Here is a 20,425-nt window from a genome sequence, read left to right on the forward strand (position 1 = left end):
AAGCTCTTCCGGTCAGACCTAATTCTTTAGATATTCGGTTTATGGAGAAAACAGATGAAACAGTCAGTAAATCTCATCACTGCAGAGACCGGCTTCATTCCCACCTGAACCCAGATGAACCGGGTCAGAACTGGCTCACCAGAAGTTATTTATGTTTCAGAACCTTCTGGGAAAATGTTTTTATTATCCAGAAAAATACAGAAACAGTTTCAGTTCTGCTGTTGCTTCAGTTTTTCAGCAACCCGAACCTGATTTGGACCGAACTCCAGTTTTAGTTCATGCTAATCGAACTTTCTGCCATTTTCTCTTTAGAGACTCTGACCAGAACCAGCAGAACCTGGCACGGGATTTCTCAGAACCCTGGTTTCTAAGAACCCCAAGGTTGTGTCTGGACCTGCAGCGGAACAGAACCGGTTCTTCCAGAACCAGCCTGAACAGAGCCGTTCTGTTCCTGTCAGGCAGGACGAAGGAAGAACATTTCCTGGTTCTGATCACCTTGACCCGGTTCTGTGTTTCAAAACAGGAAAAGCTACTTCCTGAACTGGTTCTGATCCAAATCATAACTGGTTCTTTTGCAGCCTTTCATTCTGCAGGTCCAGTTTCTACATGGTTCTGATTAAGAATCTGGTCTCAACAGAACCAAATGTTCTGGATGGTCCAGATTTCTGATTCTCTGTGAGCAGAGAGGCAGAACTCATGTTAGGTTATAAACCACTCACAGTTTGGATCTGGATCAGAACCGTCTCTGGATGCTTGTTCTGAACACAGAACCGGTGTGGTCCCACTGAAACCAGCAGGGGGAGCGCTTCTCTTTGGTTTCACAGTGGGAACAATTGACCCACTGACCCAGCAGAACCAAGGTGTAGTTCTGGTCCAGCTTCACCTGATCAAGGTCCACGTTCTGCCCTGTAGCCTCTGAGCCAGAACCAGCAGCTGGATCTGGTGTCGGAAAAGAACCAAACTATCTTGTCTGGCCGTTTGGATCCTCTTCTGGTTCTGGTTTGGCTCAGTACCAGGTGAGATAAACCACATCAGGCTGATCATGGTCCGGAAGGCTTTGAAAGATCCAAAAGAACTTCCAGAACCTCTCGATACCACCAGATCAGGCTGTTCCTGTACAGTCTGTCTACTTCCTGTACAGTCTGTCTACGTCCTGTACAGTCTACTTCCTGTACAGTCTGTCTACTTCCTGTACAGTCTGTCTACATCCTGTACAGTCTGTCTACTTCCTGTCATCTTTTGCCCATCACCTCCTTTCTCTCTGTATTTGCAGGTTTTCATTTTGTTGGAGTCAGAAAATAAAATGAATAATAGAGAAGAGATGAATAAATAAAAACTTTCATAACTCTGAGCTGCTTTAATAAAGATTTATTCAGGCACAACATCAGTCAACAAACCTACGGTCCATCGTCTGAGCATGAATTGCTGTGAAATCTCTGCAGCTGTTCTCGCTCAGACAGGAAGTGGTTTCGTGTCTCATGCCGACCCGGCCTCAGCGGTTCCTCTGTCGGTTCGTGACTGCAGCTGTTTTGCATCATCAGGTCCCAGCAGAGGGACAGCTGGGCGGGCCAGATGTTAGCAGCTGTTAGACGTCCTACAGGAGTTAGCTTGAACTCACTGAGCTGAACTCTACAACACAGATCTAACATGGTTACGCCTATAAAACGGCTCTGGTTTTAATAAAACCTACATAAAACTTGTTTCTGCGGCAGGAGGACCCAGAGGAACGGTTCCTGACAGAAAAGGCACAAAGAAGAAGAAGTTTGAGCTGAAAGACCCGAGGATCGTCCTGACCAATGAGAGAGCAGAAAATCTGTTCTGCTAATCAAAGCATCATCAGGCTGATGAAGAGCCTCATCTTCCTCTTAAGGTGGGTCTACCTGCTCATCCAGGTGCTGCTGTCTACAAGCTGACCACCAGGGGGCAGCAGCTGTCTAACAATCATCATGATGCGGAAACATTAGCATCAGATCAGGGATCTGACAGGTTTAACATCTGCTGGGAGACATCATGGCCGCCATGTCCCCGACCTCGCAGAGTCCTGCTATGGACGCTCCGTCCCCAGAACATCCTGTCCTCCTGTCACCTTCTGGACACTTTGTGTCTCCGTCTCTACACCTCCTTCTCGTCTGCATGGAAGGACGTCCGTCTCAGATTTTCTCTGACTTTAACAAACTCTGGAGCTCTGAGGTTCTCCTCCTCCTGCTGCTCCTGCTGACGCTCCAGCTGTGGACAGACGGAGAGACAGAGGGACAGACGGACAGACAGAGGGACAGACGGAGAGAGAGACAGACAGAGGGACAGACGGACAGACAGAGGGACAGATGGAGAGACAGACAGACAGACAGAGGGACAGACGGACAGACAGACGGAGAGACAGACAGACAGACAGACAGAGGGACAGATGGAGCGACAGACAGACAGACAGAGGGACAGACGGAGAGACAGACAGAGGGACAGACGGAGAGAGAGACAGACAGAGGGACAGACGGACAGACAGACGGAGAGACAGACAGACAGAGGGACCGTTTAGAGTCGGGTCAGCCCGGTTGCTCCTTAGTGAACTTCTGATCATTTCTGAACTGATTGACCCGTAGCTGTCTTTTTTTTAAAAAAGATTTTATTGGCTCTAGTGACCTTTATTTGACAGTGAATTGACAGGAAAGAGGGTAATGAGAGAAGGGGGAAGACATGCAGCAAAGGTCGCCAGGCCGGGAATCGAACCTGCGACAGCTGCGTCGAGGACTAAGGCCTCTATATGTAGGTTGTGCTTAACCCCTGGCCACCACAGCACACTCGACCCGTAGCTGTCTTGATGACCCTGGAGTTCTCATGGACCCATTCACTTACAAGTCAGTGTTTAGAGGGTTCAGCTAACGGGTTAATGGGCTCTGAACCTTGGTTCTGGTCCAAACAGAACCACAGGGTCTGGACCAGACCATCCACAGAATGTTCCAGATCTGCTGTAGCTTCCCTGGAGACTGAGGACGTTTTCCAATTCATGAAACATCGTTTAATTTAGCTTGAGAGTTATGACTGAACCCAAGCAGGAGCGCTGTGCCCTGGATACAGTTGCCCTGGATACAGTTGCCCTGGATACAGTTACCCTGGATACAGTTACCCTGGATAGTTATCCTAGTCTGGTGACCCTGGTTCAGTTAACCTGGTCCATCAGTCTCGGTCTGGACCGGTCTAGTTATCGGGGTCTAATCCACCACCTGAGTCCCGTCTGGTCCAATGAACCCAGTCCGTGTCAGTCCGGTCCGGTCCAGTCTGCTCTCACCTCCTCCAGCTTCATGTGTCTCTTGAGCAGCTCGGCCTCCAGCGGGGAAATCTTCTTGCGCGCTTCCTCTTCCTGTTTCCTCTGGCGGATCAGCTGATCCCGCTTCCTGGACTCCAGAACCCGCTGCAGCTCCGGCTTGGTCTCCACGCCGCTGCCCCCCCTGCAGGCACAGGGAGGAGGCGCAGTTTGGATCACAAGGTTTTTATTTGCATCAGCATCAGGCTGCTCTCTGATTGGCTGAATTGATCCCACTGAGTCTGTGGTTCGGTTCCCAGTGAGCGTCGTGTTCCAGTTTGGGTCAGGCGAACTCTGAACAGCAGCTCCATGCGAGCTGCTTTGTTTCTGTGAGGAGGTTAAAACTTTCCCACAAGACTCAAAAGTCTGTTGCTTAGCAACAGCACTCACAAACAGCCTGAACAGAATGACAACAAAAACACCAGAGCTGCTCTCTGATTGGCTGGCTGCTGGCAGGTGGAGAGCAATCCAAGCCAATCAGCAGACTCTGAACAGTCACATTCTGACCCAGTTGGTTCTGGTCCCGGTCCGACTTCCAGGCTTGCTGCATGTTCTGCATCTCAAAATATCAAACTTTTCCACATTTTTTGGTTCTTTTTAAACACATTTTTACCTTTTAATTACAAAAATATTAGTCCTCATAATTTAATTTAATGTAATTTAAAGTAATGTAATTTCATTTAATATATATAGTGTAATAATTGTCATTAATATGATTTAATTTAATGTAGTTTCATTTAATGAAATTATATTTAATAAAATTTAATTGAATATAAAATAATTTTATGTTACTCATTGTAATATAATTTAATGTAATGTAATGCAGTCTGTGCAGCTGACTGTCCCCTCCCGTCTCCCTCCTGTCCCCCTGTCTCCCTCTTGCCTCCCTGTCTCCCCCCTGTTCCCATGCGGACGGAGACGTCTCACCGTCTGCAGCTGCTCAGCAGCTCCCTGTGCAGCTCTTGGTGGCTCCTGGACGTCTTGACGGGATTCAGCAGCTTCTTGGGTTTGATCAGGTCCTCGTCTCCGTCCATGTAGTCAGGCGGGGGGACGCAGCTGGATGCCGGGGACGACCTCCTGTGGACGTCACCGGGGCGATGCTGCTGCAGGTCAGAGTACGCCGAAGCTGAGGACACAGAGAGACACGCTGAGGGACAGCAGCTGGACATCTCTGTGTCTCTGAGGACACAGCCTTTCTCTACCATGACCTCAAAGGCCAATGACCTCTGACCTACAGGCAATGCTACAGAAATGTGAACTTTAGAATGTTTTTTAACTTTTCAACAATTATTACATTCACTTAGCATAAATGCTGCTTCACACACCGTGGTAAATCTGATCATCAGATATTATTGTCAGGAGCTGCGGCTTCGGCAGCCATTAACAGCCATCATCTAGCCCGGTTGCTCCAAAACCTACAACCCACACAGTCACCCCAGCCGACAGAGGAAGCTGCGGCTCCACCTGTCGTGCAGCAGATAAATCCAGCTCAGGACATCAAGGCCCCCACTCCTGATAAATTCTCCGGTGAGGCAGGTGGTTGCGGAGGATTTCTACTCCAGTGTTTTCTGGCGTTCAACCGTTCTCCTCAGCTCTACCCCCATGACGATGCCAAAATCTCTTTCATTCTAGGGCTGCTCACAGGCAAGGCGTTAAGGTGGGCGGAGGCACGATTCGATGATCCAACTGATTTTGGGTGCTCCTTTTCTGAATTCATTGATGAATTTAAATTAGTATTTGGCCATGCAGCTGACCAGATGAGCATTTCTCACAACCTGTGGGCATTAAGGCAGGGGCAAAGATCAGTTGCAGAATTTCCTATTGAGTTCCGCACTCTTGCAGCAGCTTCCGATTGGAACAGTTGCGCTCTTAAAAGCGCATTTTTTCACGCGTTAAATGAATCGATAAAAGACGAGTTGGCACCTTTAGATGAACCGCGCTCTTTGAATGAGCTTATAACCCTTGTCACCCGGCTTGACAATCGCCTTAGGAAGAGGAGGAGCCAGAGAAGTGAGAAGCAGTCCGCCAGAGCTCCATTTTTCTCCTCCCAGAAATTGCCCCAGTCGCCTTCACCCAGGGTCTCACCTAAAGAGCCTGAACCCATGCAGATCAGATGGGCCCAGTCGACACCACAGGAGCGTCAGCGACGTAGAGAACTCAACCAGTGCATCTATTGTGGTAGATCAGGCCATTACATTTCTTTCTGTACGGTTCGCCCAAACCCACAGGTCCGTCAGTCAGAGTGGGGAAACTGACCGAAAAGGCATCACATCGTCTCCCTGTTTGTTGCTCCCGGCCGTACTACTCTTCAATAATGATTCCTTACCCCTTTCTGCCCTCATTGACTCGGGGTGTGAGCAAAATCTCATAGATCTCTAGTTCAACAAGCCCGGATTGAAACCATAAGACTCTCTGTCCCGTTCAGTGTCTCTGCATTAAGCGGGAAACCCTTACCTAATATCACTTACAAGACAGAGCTGCTCCAGCTAATTGTGTCAGGTAACCATCACGAGACCATCTCCTTTTTTGTTTTTCCCTCCACTCAGTCACCTGTAGTTTTAGGTTTCAGCTGGCTGCAACTACACAACCCTCATATTAACTGGTCACATAATCGTGTGGAATCGTGGTCTACTAACTGTCTCTCCTCCTGTCTGCAGTCAGCCGTGCCTCCTAACCCGTCCCCGGTGGAACAAGAAGGAGTGGACTCCATAGATCTCACCCACGTTCCAGAGGAATATCATGATCTCAAGCTAGTATTCAGCAAGAACAAGGCGCTCTCACTACCTCCACACCGACCTTACAACTGCACCATTGAATTCCTTCAGGGGGCTCTGCTCCCTTCCAGTCGCCTCTACAATATCTCCCGTCCAGAAAGTCAGGCTGTGGACGGGCGAATAAGCAAATCTCTAGCTGCAGGTCTCATCAGACATTCCTCATCACCGTTGGGAGTGGGTTTCTTTTTTGTCATTAAGAAGGATGGGTCCCTCCGTCCATGCATAGATTATAGGGAACTAAATCACATCACGGTCAAAAACAAGAACCCACTTCCTCTTATTGCTTCTGCACTTAAACCAGTACAAGAGGCGACCATTTTTTCCAAACTCGATCTCCGTAATGCTTACCACCTTGTCTGTATACATCAGGGCGATGAATGGAAAACGGCATTCAAAACCCCATTGGGTCACTTTGAGTACTTAGTGATGCTGCTCGGCCTGTCCAACACAGCTGCCGTATTTCAGGCCCGAATAAATGACGTCCTCCGCAATTTTTTTGAATGTCTTTGTTTTCGTCTACTCCAGAGACATCGAGACTCACCGCAGATTCGTTCGCTTGGTCCTCCAGCGCCTCCTCGAAAACCGTCTTTTTGTTAAGGCGGAAAAATGCGAATTTCATAGATCATCTATTTCCTTCCTTGGCTACATCATAGAGAGCGGTTTGGTTCGACCAGACCCAGAGGGAATCAAGGCTGTCATGGACTGGCCTACCCCGAGCTCACGTGAGCAACTACAGAGATTCCTAGGATTCACTAATTTCTAAAGGCGTTTCATTAGAAATTACTGTCAGGTCGCAGCTCCGTTAACAGCCCTCACCTCAACCAAAGTTACCTTCACCTGGACCAGAGAGGCAGACCAGGCATTTACAGAGCTTAAAGGAAGGTTCTCCCAAGCCCCTATTCTTGTTCAACCAGATCCGCAAAGACAATTTGTTCTTGAGGTGGACGCTTCTGATAAAGAGGTGGGAGCTGTTCTCTCACAGCGCTCAGTCCCAGATGAAAAGCTACATCCTTGTGCCTTTTTTCCCCGCAGGCTCTCCCAGGCTGAGAAAAACTACGAGGTGGGGGACCAGGAACTCCTGGCCATAAAACTAGCGCTCGAGGAATGGAGGCATTGGCTAGAAGGCTCAGAACATCCCGTGCTAGTTTGGACAGATCACAGAAACCTCTCTTATTTACAAACTGCTAAATGTCTCAACACTCGTCAGTCCAGATGGTCTTTGTTTTTCTCCCGCTTTAATCTTATCATCTCCTACCGTCCTGGTTCGAAGAACATCAAGCCTGATGCCCTGTCCCGCCAGCACTCCCCAGACAACTCGGAGAGGACTCCTGCCTCCATCCTTCCGTCCAGCTGCACTGTAGGAGCGCTTACCTGGGAGATTCTGGACGTGGTTAACCAAGCGCTGCAAGATGAGCCCGGTCCCAGAAACTGCCCCGCAAACAGAACGTATGTACTCTGTTCGTTCTTGTCTTATTCATTGGTTTCATTCTTCCAAGTTCTCCGCTCACCCTGGCATCAGTAGGACAGTTTCTCTCATCTCACGCCGCTTCTGGTGGCCTTTTTTACATAAGGATGTCAAGGAATATGTATTAGCCTGCCAGATCTGCACTCGGAACAAACCTTCTCACCGTTCCCCTGCCGGCCTGCTTCAACCGCTGGAGACTCCCAGACGTCCGTGGGCGCATATAGCGTTAGATTTTGTCACTGGACTCCCCTCATCACAAGGTATGACCACAATCCTCACAGTAATTGACCGATTTTCTAAGGTGTGCCATCTCATTCCCCTCAGGAAGCTTCCGTCAGCTTTCCAGATGGCACAACTCCTCATCAAGCACGTCTTTCGCCTTCACGGCATTCCGGTGAAGATCTTATCTGATCGGGGACCCCAGTTCGTTTCCCAGGTATGGAAGCAGTTCTGCCTCGCACTTAATGCCAAGGTTTCACTCACATCAGGCTATCACCACGGTCAAGTGGAGCGGATGAACCAAGAGCTCGAGTCTACTCTCCGATGCCTTTCCTCATCTAACCCTTCTGATTGGAGCAAGTTTCTTCCATGGGTTAAATACACACAATTTTCACACCTCAGCTGCTACTGGATGCTCCCCTTTTGAGGTCTCCCTAGGCTACCAGCCGCTCCTTTTCCCAGCTGATGAAAAAGACATCAGTCAAGCATCACATTCAGCGCTGCCGACGTATTTGATCCACTACAATTTCAGCCCTACAGCACTCCGAAGTACACCGGGGCCACAATACTCACCCGGACAAAGGGTTTGGCTCTCCTCTCAGAACATTCTATTCAAGTCCATCTCCAGGAAACTGGCCCCGCGCTTCATCGGTCCATTCGTCATAGGATCTGTCATCAGTCCTACTGTAGTCCGTCTGAGGCTCCCTCCTAATCTCAGGGTCCATCCCATGTTCCATGTCTCTCAGTTAAAACCTGTCCTAGCCAGCACTATGTGCCCTCCTACCGAGCCCACTCCTCCCACCCGAGACCAACAGGGACACCCCTTGTACAAGGTCAGTAGGATTATTGACTGGCGCCACAGGAGCAGAGGTTGGCAGTACTTGGTGGATTGGGAGGGCTATGGTCCGGAACACCTCCAGTGGATTCCCAGTTCTTTCATCTGTAACGCATCACTCATTTCTAATTATTGCTCCTCTCTCCCTTCGACTTCTTCAGGACCGCCAGGAGGCAGTCATTGAACGGGGGGTGATGTCAGGAGCTGCGGCTTCGGCAGCCCCTCTGGTTCCTTTCTAGGTGGCGTTCATGAGCTCGGCTGGTGTAGCCTTCTCCACAGGTGTGTTTTTTGCACACCTGCGGATCATCAGCGGCAGCATAAGAGGAGCGGGTCCCCGGCACTTCGTCGCCAGAGTGTTTAAACCTTTGTGGGAACATCTAGTCCAGATATCCCCTGAAGCGATATTGCCTGTTTTGCATTCTTACCTGTCCTGTGTCTTTTTTTATGGTGATCAGATCCCAGACGCTTACGCTAGACCTGAAGTCCGGGTGTTCCAAGTACCATCTGAGGGCTTTGTTTGCAAATCCGCGCCGCTCTCCCATGCCCTCCTAGTGAGAGACAGAAGTTAACCAGCCATCAAGTCGCCACCTTGCTCGGGATTACAGTCTGGCCCTGAACTTATCGCCGCTCGCTCAAGCCCGTCCGACATCCCTCCCCAGCAGGCCGCTCAGCACCTACAAATGGCTGACCGACCCGGCCTCGCTTCCACTCAACTCCAGACCAGATACTCCTGTGGACCCCTTCGTTGAACATTCCTTTTTTCTTTCTGTAAATAAATATTTAATCACATCGCCTGAGAGTGTTTTGCATGTGGATTCGGAAAGTTCAGAACATCATGACAATTATACCATCACTTTATTACCAAATAATACGATTTTCCCTCATAATCTTGTCTTTTTATTATCAGAAATATGTAATATTTTATATTAACCACATCAAGTTTTATTTTATTATTACAGTTCTTGTGGCTTTTTTAGCAGATGGTTCCTTTGGTCTTTTTCTTCAGATTCACTTTATTTTGGTAAATTAAAATTACAAAAAATAAAATTGTCTCTCTGTGTCTCTGTGTGTCCCAGAGGACATGGCGCTCCTCAGGGACCTGATCCTGGTCCTCAGATATTCTGAGAGTCCCAGGTCGGATTTCCTCTGTTGTCCTGAAACAAAGCTGCAACCAGAGAGCAACGCGCTCGCTTCATATTTCAGAAAAATCAGGCCCAGCATGCAGCTCCTCTGGGAGACGGAGACCGGCGTCCAGCTCTGATTTAACGAGGATCAGGTCCAGTTCAGCAGAGGTTCTGGTTCCGGATGGGTTCAGGAAAAACATTCTGATCAGAATGGAAACATTTATGATGGTACAATGGAAACTCTGTCAGGTTCTGTGTTTCAGAACTGCATCGACACAGCTCACATGGTTCTGCTGCTGTGAGACGATCGGGTCCGCTCCGAATCGGTCCAAGCCGGAACCGGATCCTCCCGATCCATTGACGTTTCTGAAGGAGACGTTCAGACTGCTGTGGGTCTGAACACCTGCAGACAGTGCTCAGGGCAAAACGCGACCCACAGAACCCGACCGAACCAGAAACAACACCGACCCAGAACCACCCAAACATCAGGACACCTCCAGGTTCCGACTCCATCGGACCTGTAGAACCTTAACAGAACCTTAACAGAACCTCCTAGTTCACAGGTGCCAAACTCGAGGTTCGCAGGCCAAATCCGGGCCGCAGCAGCTGCTTTCTGTGGCCCTTCAGACTCTAGAGGTTTTTATTTGTTTAGTGTTAAATTCCATCACTGCGAAATGTTGCTAAATATTATTTAATCACTCACTGAATGCAGAAAAAGCTGGAAAACAGTTTGGTTTTGTTTTACTGTCCCTTTAAGGACATTTATGATAAAATGAGTCTCAAGAAATGAGACGATTAATCTGGACATCAGCAGCCAACAGTACCGATGCTACATTACAAACCAACCGCAGATGGTTCTCATGGTTCTCATGGTTCCTCATGGTTCTCCTGGTTCTTCTAGTTTCTCCTGGTTCTCCTGGTTCTTCTGGTTTTCCTAGTTCCTCCTGAATCCTCCTGGTTCTCCTGGTTCCTCCTGAATCCTCCTGGTTCTCCTTGTTCCTCATGGTTCTCCTGAATCCTCCTGGTTCTCCTGAATCCTCCTGGTTCTCCTGGTTCCTCATGGTTCTCCTGGTTCCTCCTGGTTCTCCTGAATCCTCCTGGTTCTCCTGGTTCCTCCTGAATCCTCCTGGTTCTCCTTGTTCCTCATGGTTCTCTTGGTTCTCCTGGTTCCTCCTGGTTCCTCATGGTTCTCCTGAATCCTCATGGTTCTTCTGGTTCTTCTGTGTTCGGCACCTCCAGGTTCCGACTCGCGTCTTGAAGGACTTTCTGCATTGGAACCTGAAGCAGATGTTTGCTTTGAAGACCAAAGATGAACATTTCGGTTCTGTTCCTGCAGGGGAAAAGAACCGGCCTCGGTTCTGGTTCCAGAAAACCAAGCAGAACCAAACAGAACCAGAACTCAGGGATCCAACTGGAGCCAACATGGAGCACCTGAGGAAGAGGAGGGTGAGTCTTACCGGACTTCACCATGGCCTCCCTGCTGCTGGCTGTCCTCTCCTCCATGGACCCGGTTCTGTCCTGGTTCTGATGGGTTCTGGTCCCACTGTGTCTCTAGTAATCTTCATCCTCTCTGCAGCAGCACTCTGCTCCTCCTCTTCAGTTGTGCTGGGTCACCTGATCCTCCTCCTCAGGCTTTTCCCACGCTGCTCTCCTCCCAGCAGCTTATGATGAAACAGAAAACTCAACAGCAGTTCCGGCGGCAGCCAGATGAGGGCGCTCAAGCTAACCAGCTGCTACAATGACTGCCATAATCTGTAAAGAGATCTGCAGGTTAACCCGATGCTGATCCAGAATCCATGTGGAGCTCCTTCCTCCTCCTCCTCCTCCTCCTCCTCCTCCTCTGTGTCTGGAGCAGGTCCAGATGTTCTCCAGCTGTGAGGTTCTGTTTTCCTGACGGCTCCAAAACCAGCAGTACTTTATAATCCCAGAGCTGCTCAGAACCTCAGGAAGCAGAACACCACCCAGATCTTTTCAGAACTGATCATTTCCCTGCTGGCACCATGTTGAAGGTTTCCATGGAGACAGCAAGCATCCCTGAGACTCGGTACCGGACCAGATTGAGCTGCAGCACAACAGCAGAACCCCTGGATAGGAACCAAACATGGTAGGAACTAAATACAATAGGAACTAAATACAATAGGAACTAAATAAGGTAGGAACCAAATATAAGAAGAACCAAACATGGTAGGACGTAAGGCTGGGTCGCCCCTCTGTGAAGTGGGGATTCAGTCAAAGTCTATTTATTGCGACAGACAGATCGCTCTGTGAACTTTGCCAGATTTCCAAGATGGCAAAAAAAATACACATTAAAATGTTCTAATAATCAATTTATCAGTCTATTTGACTAACAGAGACGTGATTTTTAGATAAGACCATCTGTTCTATGCAGCTAAAAGTTAGTTTGGTGTAAAGTGGAGCTAATAAAGATCAAATTCAGGACAAACATACAGCATATATAGAAAATAATGAAAATACCTGATGCTACATGTGAAAAATAAAAAGACTAATGGAACTAAAATGTTGTGAAGATAAATTCATCAGCAGCTCCAACATCAGTTTTCTCCTCCAGTCTGAGAAGAAAACATTTGTTTAAAAATCATGATGATAATAAGAACCAAGCAGCTTTCTATTCCACTCCAACAAAAAATATATTAATTTCATAATTATGTGTAAAGTTTTCCCTATAATGACTTTATGCAAGAGAAATTCAAAAATAAATATCAATTCCTGCATTTTATGACAGATTTTGAGACAATAAACTTTACATTTTTTCAATTGCAAATTCATTAAAGTTTTTAGAAAGATTTTCAAAAGTGTATATTGTACAAACTGAGGAGTTGTGTTTTTCTGTGTGTTTATTTTAGGTTTCTGTGTGTCTTGAGTCTCTGTGTTGTCCTGTCTTCCCCTTGATTGTTCCCAGGTGTGTCTCGTTCCCTGATTATCCTCTGTGTATTTAATCCCACCTGTGTTCCTTGTTCCTCGTCGGGTCCTTGTCTAATTGGTCGCACTGTCCAGCTTCCGCTCAGCTGTGGTTTTTGGATTGTGGATTTGTGTTTTTTGATCATTAAAATCATAATTTTTCTCACACCAGTCTGTGTCCTCGGCATCTGCCTCACCACCTCATACCGCACTTCATAACAACAAGAAATCTATTCTATATTTAAGTTATAATGTAATATAATTTGGTCTTCTAACAGGGAATGAAGAGTTAAATTATGATATATTTAATCCTCTGGCTAAGTTAAAAATCACCTTCATTTTTAAAGTGAAATCATTTTATTTTAAACGTTGCAACATCACAAAAGCCCAATCTTTAAACCAACATGTTAATATCTTAATTTAAGATCTGAAATTTGTTTTGCATTCGTGACATTTTGTTTTTCTTTCCTCAGTCAGTTTGTGATTCTTTTTTATTTCTTCTTTTTCTGCTCAGTTTATCATATCAAACCTTTTATTACTAATGTGCCTTGTCATGATATTTTCTTTTAATTTTCTATATAGATGGAAAAAACAACAGAACTTTGCCATAAATCTGCCTTTCAACTCTAAACATTAAAAATTCGAACTTTGCGTAAGGAAATAGGACCCAAAATGGGCGCAGGGCAGATGTGGAGAAAGTGGGACACACTTTGACCTTTAACCTTCAACAGGAGCGAGGGAGGGAGAGGATTTGGACCGGGCCTTAGAACTGCAAACCTTCTGTGTTTTCTCCTAAGACGAATGTTGGGAAAATCTTCTTAATTCCATTAAAATGACTCAACAAGCTGCGAACCTGTCTGCCGGAGCCTTCCAAAATAAAAGCCTCTAAATGTAGCCAGGACAACAGGGAGCTGGAGCAGCAGGTACCTGAACACACCTGGGTTCACGGCTGTGATGTCACCAGTTCTCCGGTTCTGGTTCTGATCCAGGATGGATCTGACTAAACCTTCATTCTGGTTTAGTCTGAAGGATTAAACCAGATCAGAACCTCTTTGGGTTTTATTATATGAAGTTCTGATGTTACAACCAAATAAAGAAAAATGTAAGTTCTGTTGGTTCTGGTTTGGTCCACAACCAGCAGAACTGATTTGTTCTGAATGGGTTGGCAACCACCAGAACCTTGATTGGGTCTCGGTTCCTCAGCTCGGACTTTTTCGCCATCAGAACCTCTGGGGTTCTGTTGTACGTTTTAAACTGGGCCCGAAGATGGCGCCGCTTCATTCTGTTCTGACCCAGGTTCTGGTGACCCAAAAGGGACAGCCTTACCTCTGCCATTTGGCTGCTTCCGGTTCTTCGCCCCTGGCTGTCTGGACAGAGGCTCATGGTCGATGCTGTACGATTTCTGGAAGACAGAAGAAAACGGTTGGAACCCAGAATGAACCAACGCTCCCCCCTCCCCAACCTGTTGACTGGCTCAGCTGCTCTGCAGACTCTGACAAGAATGGATCTTCAGCTTGGATTCGATGTTCAGACGAACTGATTATATTATTTAGTTTTATTGGTGGACATTTTCCAAAATGGCCACCATGATGTAATGGAGAATATATGTTTGCACTAAAATTGGCAGCAGTTATTGCCAGTGGTGGGCATAACTAACCAAAAAGTTAGGTTCACTAACCACTGATCCACTAAGCAGGAATCTTATCTCTGCTAACACTAAACAATTAAATACATTTAATTGTCCCATATTTGGCTGTTAAATAGGGCTTGGACAATCACAGAGAACCTTCCACCAATCACAGAGAACCTTCCACCAATCACAGAGAACCTTCCACCAATCACAGAGAACCTTCCACCAATCACAGAGACCCTTCTACCAATCACAGAGACCCTTCCACCAATCACAGAGAACCTCCCACCAATCACAAAGAACCTTCCCAGGCGGATCTGGACCAATGATCTGATCCACCCGGTTCTGAAGGTCCACTGGAGAACCTGCTGCATGTTCTCCAGTGCAGAAATTATATCTCATTTCATTAGATATCAGAACATCAGCTTTGGTCCAGGTGTTCGGTTTGCACCTCAAAAATTCTGGAGTGCTTCTTGATGAGCTGAGGAGGAGATTCAAACATCTAAGCCAGGTCGGCCAGAGGAGGAAGAGGAGGAGGAAGAAAAAGAGAAAGAGGAGGAGGAGGAGGCTTGCAGACAGTGGGGTACTTGTCTCCATGCTGCAGCCTGATGAAAATCGCTCCTAGCAACCAACAAAGGTCCATTCATACGGCTCAGGATGGGAGGAGAGACAGACCCAGGCTCCAGCTGGTCTGAAGTCAGAACCAGCAGAACCTTCAGAACCTTTCTGAAGTCATACAGATGTTTTCTATCTTCTGTATTTCCAGATGTTTCGTGTTTTCTGCTAAAAAAAAAAAAGAGTTTAAACTTAAAAAAAACTTTTTTAAGTTTAAAACTTTTCAGTGGTTCATGACTTCACATGTTCTCTGCTGGACAGTGGATGGTTCTGGTCCAGTTGGGTTCCTTTATGGTTCTGTTTCTGGTCCAGTTGGGATCTGCTACGGTTCTGCCCTTGAGCCAGTCGGGTTCTGATCCAATCGGAACCGCAGCAGAGTGTTTCTGCAGAAGCAGGCAATGTGAAGTTATAACAGCCTGACCTCTGCTGGACAAACCGCAGGATTACATGTCCGACCAGTAGAACCGGTTCGGTCCGTTTCTGGGTCAGTGCCCGCTCCTCTGATCTTTGGATCAGAAACAGAACTTTCAGTCCTGATTCTGCTTCATGATATAATCAGGAATTTATCCACAGTGGGGCATTTTAAATTTGTTTGCCATTAAAACTGGTACCGAACCTCAGAATGGATCAGAACCTCCATTGGATCGGGTCAGATTCCGAGGTACCAGAACCGGACCTCTTCTCCTCTCAGTCACCTGTATGGGCTGCTGTTTGTACAGTCACACAGTAAAAAATCAACAGTAATAATTTATTTATTTCACCGTAAACAAAAAAATGTGAGTCCATTTTCCAAAGTTATGTTTTCACCATATTATTACTAAATTTAGAAATGTCAGCGTTCCAAACTAAATATTTAATTTAAAAGATAAATGTTTAGTTTGCAAACTAAATATTTAGCTTTCAAATTAAATATTTAGTTTAAGTCTGGGCTAGTTTGCGAAATAAATATTTAGCTGCATATTTAGCCCCAAATTAAATATCTATTTCGCTAACTATTTAGTTCTAAACTAAATTTTTCCAAACAAAACATTTAATTTTCTAATTAAATTTTTATTTTCCATAATACACATTTAGTTTGCGAATACAATTTTAAGTTTGGAACTATATGCATAAATAATATGGTGAAAATATAACTTTAGAAACTGAACACCCACATTTTTTTCTGACAGGTTATATAAACCAAATTCTTGCCATTAATTTTTTACAGTGTAACTTTATAAATGTTAAGCTAACCTCCGCGGCTGTTTCAGTATTTTTAGCGGCAGGATTTTCTCAGCTCGGCCTAATCTTCTGCAGACACACAGACCCGAGGCGCGTTCCGGTGACCCGGTCCCATCTGATCCTGGATCAGATCCCGTCCAAAGTTACGTAAGCTCCGCTGAAAATATTCTGTTTACCGCTGATGATCTGGAATCTGATTGGTGGAACACATTCAGCTCCTCTCTGTTCTGGTGTCGGCTCATGCTAGGTCCAGTTTAACCGTGTAACCGGAACCGTTTCATCGAGGAACACAGACTTCCACAGCGTAACCTGCTGTTTCTTCAGTACTAACAATGGATCTAGCTTCAGTCAGACTGTGTTCTAGATTTCAGGTTCTAGTTCTATTCAGACTGCAGGTTCTGTAAGAAAAGACCCAAAAAGTCAGAAATACGGTTCATTTCAGCTTCTACCTGATGGTAGCAGCTTCCTGTCGCTCCTGTGGTTACCTTTAGTAGCTACCTTTAGCTTCCTAATGCTAAAGGTAGCTTCCTGTAAAGGAAGGTAGAGTTAACTTTCTATACCTACCTGTAGTTACAGTTAACTTCCTGTTGCCAAATGTAGTTAAATTTAGCTTCCTGTTACTGGCTACACCTAGTTACCTGTAACTGCTTGTAGTTACCTGTATCTTCCTATAGTTACCTGTATCTTCCTGTAGTTTGCCATAGTTACGTATAGTTACCTATAGTTACATACAGTACAGACCAAATGTTTGGACACACAGTTGTGTCCAAACTTTTGGTCTGTACTGTATATCTACCTATTGTTACCTGCATCTTCCTGTAGTTAGTTGTAGTTACCTCTAGTTACCCGTATCTCCCTGTAGTTAGTTGTAGTTACCTGTATCTCCCTGCAGTTACTTGTAGTTACCTGTATCTCCCTGTAGTTAGTTGTAGTTAAATGTATCTCCCTGTAGTTACTTGTAGTTACCTGTAGTTATCCATATCTCCCTGTAGTTACCTGTAGTTACTTCTAGTTACTTGTATTTCCCCGTAGTTATTTGTAATTACCTGTAGTTACCTGTTAGTTATCCGTACCTCCCTGTAATTACTTGTAGTTTCCTGTATCTCCCTGTAGTTACCTGTAGTTACCTCTAGTTACCTGTATCTCCCTGTAATTACCTGTAGTTACCTGTATCTCCTGGCCCGGCCGTTGACCTGTATAAGTCAGTCTGTTTTTCCTCTCTTTGACGTTTAACCCTGGAACATTCCTGCAGCTGACGGGAACGCTAACCCAAAAATATCCAGAGCACTCCATGATCCCGAGCCGCTCCACCTCTGCCCACGCTGCCTTCAGCTGTTCGTTCCCATGGCAACAACTACTCCCAGCCGGACAGGTGCGTCGCTCCTCATACCTCACATATTTGGTCCGGGTCGAGTTTCTGAGCCCAGCGGCCCGAGTTCTGCTACAGGAGCTCAGGCAGACCGGCTTCCTCTGCAGGTGGTTCTGCTACGGACGGTCCAGCAGAACCAGTAGAACCATAAAAACCAGTAGAACAAAGCAGAGCTATTAGGAAGGTGTTGGGTGGTTCTGATCGGTCCATGTAATCTGCGTTAGCCGGTGTTTCGTCCCCGTGAGCCACCAGAGAGCCCAGTTCTGAGGCTGCTGGTTTGAGTCCCAGTGGGAGAACTGGGAGGCCGATGAAGAGCAGCCAGACAGTCAGACTCAAATCCAGCCACACGGTTAGACCTGCAGCTAATGAGTTAATTAATTCTGACGATTAATCAGCAGAATAATCGATTAATCGTCAAATTGATAGCTTATTCTGATGATTAATTGGATAAAAAATTGGCACTCCTGTTTTTTATTTCAGTTTATTTGATACAGTATTAGAAATACATAATTTATTTTCTTTTTTAAATAAGAAAATAAACATTTTACTGATGAAACATCACAATCCTTTGATTATTTGTAGCATCTGCAGCTAAAAATAAGTACTTTTAATATCATCATCTCAAAATCAATAGTGTAGAGCTGATCTGTTGATTATTTTTGGATTTATTCAATAATAATTGGTGCTTAATAGGAGATTATTTTACAGAAAATGACAATGAGAAGTTTTGAGTTGGATATATTTAAAGACGTTTTTTTTTTTAAATCTTATTGCAAATTATTTATATTTTTTGTAGAGTTTTAGCTTAATTACAGCTCTCTATGTGTTGTCTTTATAATCCAGTTAACGATTAATCGATTACTAAATTAGTTGATGATTATTTCAATAATCATTTAGTCATGATTAATTGCTTGAGCTCTAGATATGTTCCATAGAATGATGGGAAATCATTCTATGGAACATAGACAAATGAAATATTGTCATTTTTCCTTCCTGTTTAATGAGCAGAACGTTGTATTCTTGCCCACTGAACCCAGACAGAACTGCGTTCGGGTCGGCCCGGATTCAGCTGACTTCATGCAGAAATAACCTGATTATGAGATCCGTTCCAGCAGACTGGCCCTCAGATTCCTGATCCTGTAAGCAGCAGAAACTGACGGATCATTAATCAGATTCCTGCTCTGAGCCGAGCTCCACCTGCAGAGCCAAAGTTCAGCTCTTTGTTCAGGTTCTGCTGCCCGTCAATATTTACTTAAAACTGAATCATGGAGCGTTTCAGAGCCGCCAGCTGGTTTTCACGAAAAACTCAGAGAATCTGGAGCAGCACTCACCTTCTTCCCATAAGAAGCTCCCATTATTCCCAGCAGGAGCGACGCCCCTCCTCTGATCCTTCCTGATCTGCAGCCTGACAGACGGAGCTCTGGGTTCGGTTAGCCCACCAGCGAGTCAGGCGGACCACTGAACTTCATCCCAACCGGCAGCAGAGCAGAGATCAGCCGGACTGAGCCAGGAGAGAGTGAGGAAGAGGAGAAGGAAGAGGAGAAGGAGGAGGAGCAGCCACCTGTTCCTGTCTGACTCTCAGCTGTGAGGAGTTAAGGTGGGATTATGGTAATCCCAGCAGACAGGAAGCCAGAGAGCAGAAGGTTCCTCACATCTCCTCCAACCAGGATGGAGACGGGATTCTTCATCCCAGCAGGTCCGAGTTTCCCTCCATCCACGGCTCTGGGATGTACTGGAGGAACTGGGAGGCGAACTGGTTTCATCAAATGAACAAGACGAGACGCCTGGAAGACCAGAGAGGAAACGTGGAGCTGCACTGCAAAAACTAATTCTGACCAAGTATTTCTGTTTAACTTCAAAAATCTTAGTGCCCTTTAAATCGGACAAAACTAACTTACAAGAAAGTAAGTTTCACTTAAATTGTTCTAAATGAATAATTTCTTAATATTGATTTTAAAAAAAGTTGCAGTTCCACTGGCAGATTATTTAAATGTTTTCAGCAGCAATATTTTATTTTATCAATACTAAAAACACTAAAAAGTTACTTGTATGTTAATTTAGTCTTATTTCACATGTACTAAATTACTTGCACTAGAAACTAGATCATAAATACTTGGTTAAATTTTGTGTTTTTGCAGTGTACCTGCTCAGACCTTCAGCACTGCAAAAACACACAAAAAAAGTAAGTTAAAAAAAGGATGGTCTAGTCCATCCATCCATTTTGTCCCTGTGGTGTCTGGAAGAGCTGCTGCCGCTCCAGCTGACGTTCCGGGCGAGAGGCGGGGTCACCTGGACAGGTCAGTCTGTCGCAGGGCAATTATGGTCTAGTTTCTAGAGCAAATATTTTTGTACATTTGAAATAAGACAAAAGTAACTGACAAGTAACATGTAGCTTGTTTTCAGTTAATAATTCCTCAATATTGATAAAAAGTACTTGTTCCACTGGCAGATTATTTAGCTGAAAACATGGAAAATGTCTTGAAGGTGAAATAATCTGCCAGTGAAGCCGGGCCTTTTCACCAATATTAAGGAATTATGGACAGGAAACAAGCTAAATGGGTCTGAACTTTATCTCCATGGTAACAGCGGTTTGGATCAGAGTACCTGAGTTGACCTGCAGACACCTGGACCTCTGCAGCAGCCAATCACAGGGCAGCGGGATGAAATCACCTGGTGTCAACATGAATAACTGCCAACAAACTCTTTACTAATAAATCTGTCAGTTAATTTTCCAGCTGGTTGAACCCAGATGCAGAGCAAGCACAAGGTGACAGTGGAGAGAAGCAACTCTATTTTAACTGGGAGAAGCTCGCAGCAGAACCAGAACCAGACTGGTTTCAGAACTTTGTTTTGTGTGTTTTGGCATTTCCCACCTTGTAAGATCCATTTTTCCTACAAATCCTACGTTGTGAGGAAACAATGCTGCTTATTGTCCCCATAAAATCAAATGCTGTTT

The 20,425-nt window shown here is 45.6% G+C and overlaps 1 protein-coding gene across 2 annotated transcripts; it reads right to left on the bottom strand.

The window, feature by feature from the left end:
* Nucleotides 1–1,353: 1,353 nt before the first annotated feature.
* Nucleotides 1,354–19,400, bottom strand: LOC116709836 (protein FAM107B-like). Of its 2 annotated transcripts, XM_032548504.1 has the most exons (5): nt 18,801–19,400; nt 13,961–14,036; nt 4,226–4,424; nt 3,284–3,443; nt 1,354–2,226 (listed from the first exon to the last, which is right to left on the bottom strand). In XM_032548504.1, the coding sequence occupies exons 1-5, from the start codon at nt 18,822–18,824 to the stop codon at nt 2,113–2,115; spliced, it is 573 nt and encodes a 190-aa protein (XP_032404395.1). In that variant the 5' UTR covers nt 18,825–19,400; the 3' UTR covers nt 1,354–2,112. The 2 variants fall into 2 exon arrangements, with proteins under 2 accessions (XP_032404395.1, XP_032404396.1); XM_032548505.1 differs by lacking the exons at nt 13,961–14,036; nt 18,801–19,400 and adding an exon at nt 11,173–11,402.
* Between the last annotated feature and the right edge of the window lie 1,025 nt (nt 19,401–20,425).

This window comes from Xiphophorus hellerii, chromosome 20 (genome assembly GCF_003331165.1).
Source record: "Xiphophorus hellerii strain 12219 chromosome 20, Xiphophorus_hellerii-4.1, whole genome shotgun sequence".
In the NCBI taxonomy this organism is placed as follows: Eukaryota; Metazoa; Chordata; class Actinopteri; order Cyprinodontiformes; family Poeciliidae; genus Xiphophorus; species Xiphophorus hellerii.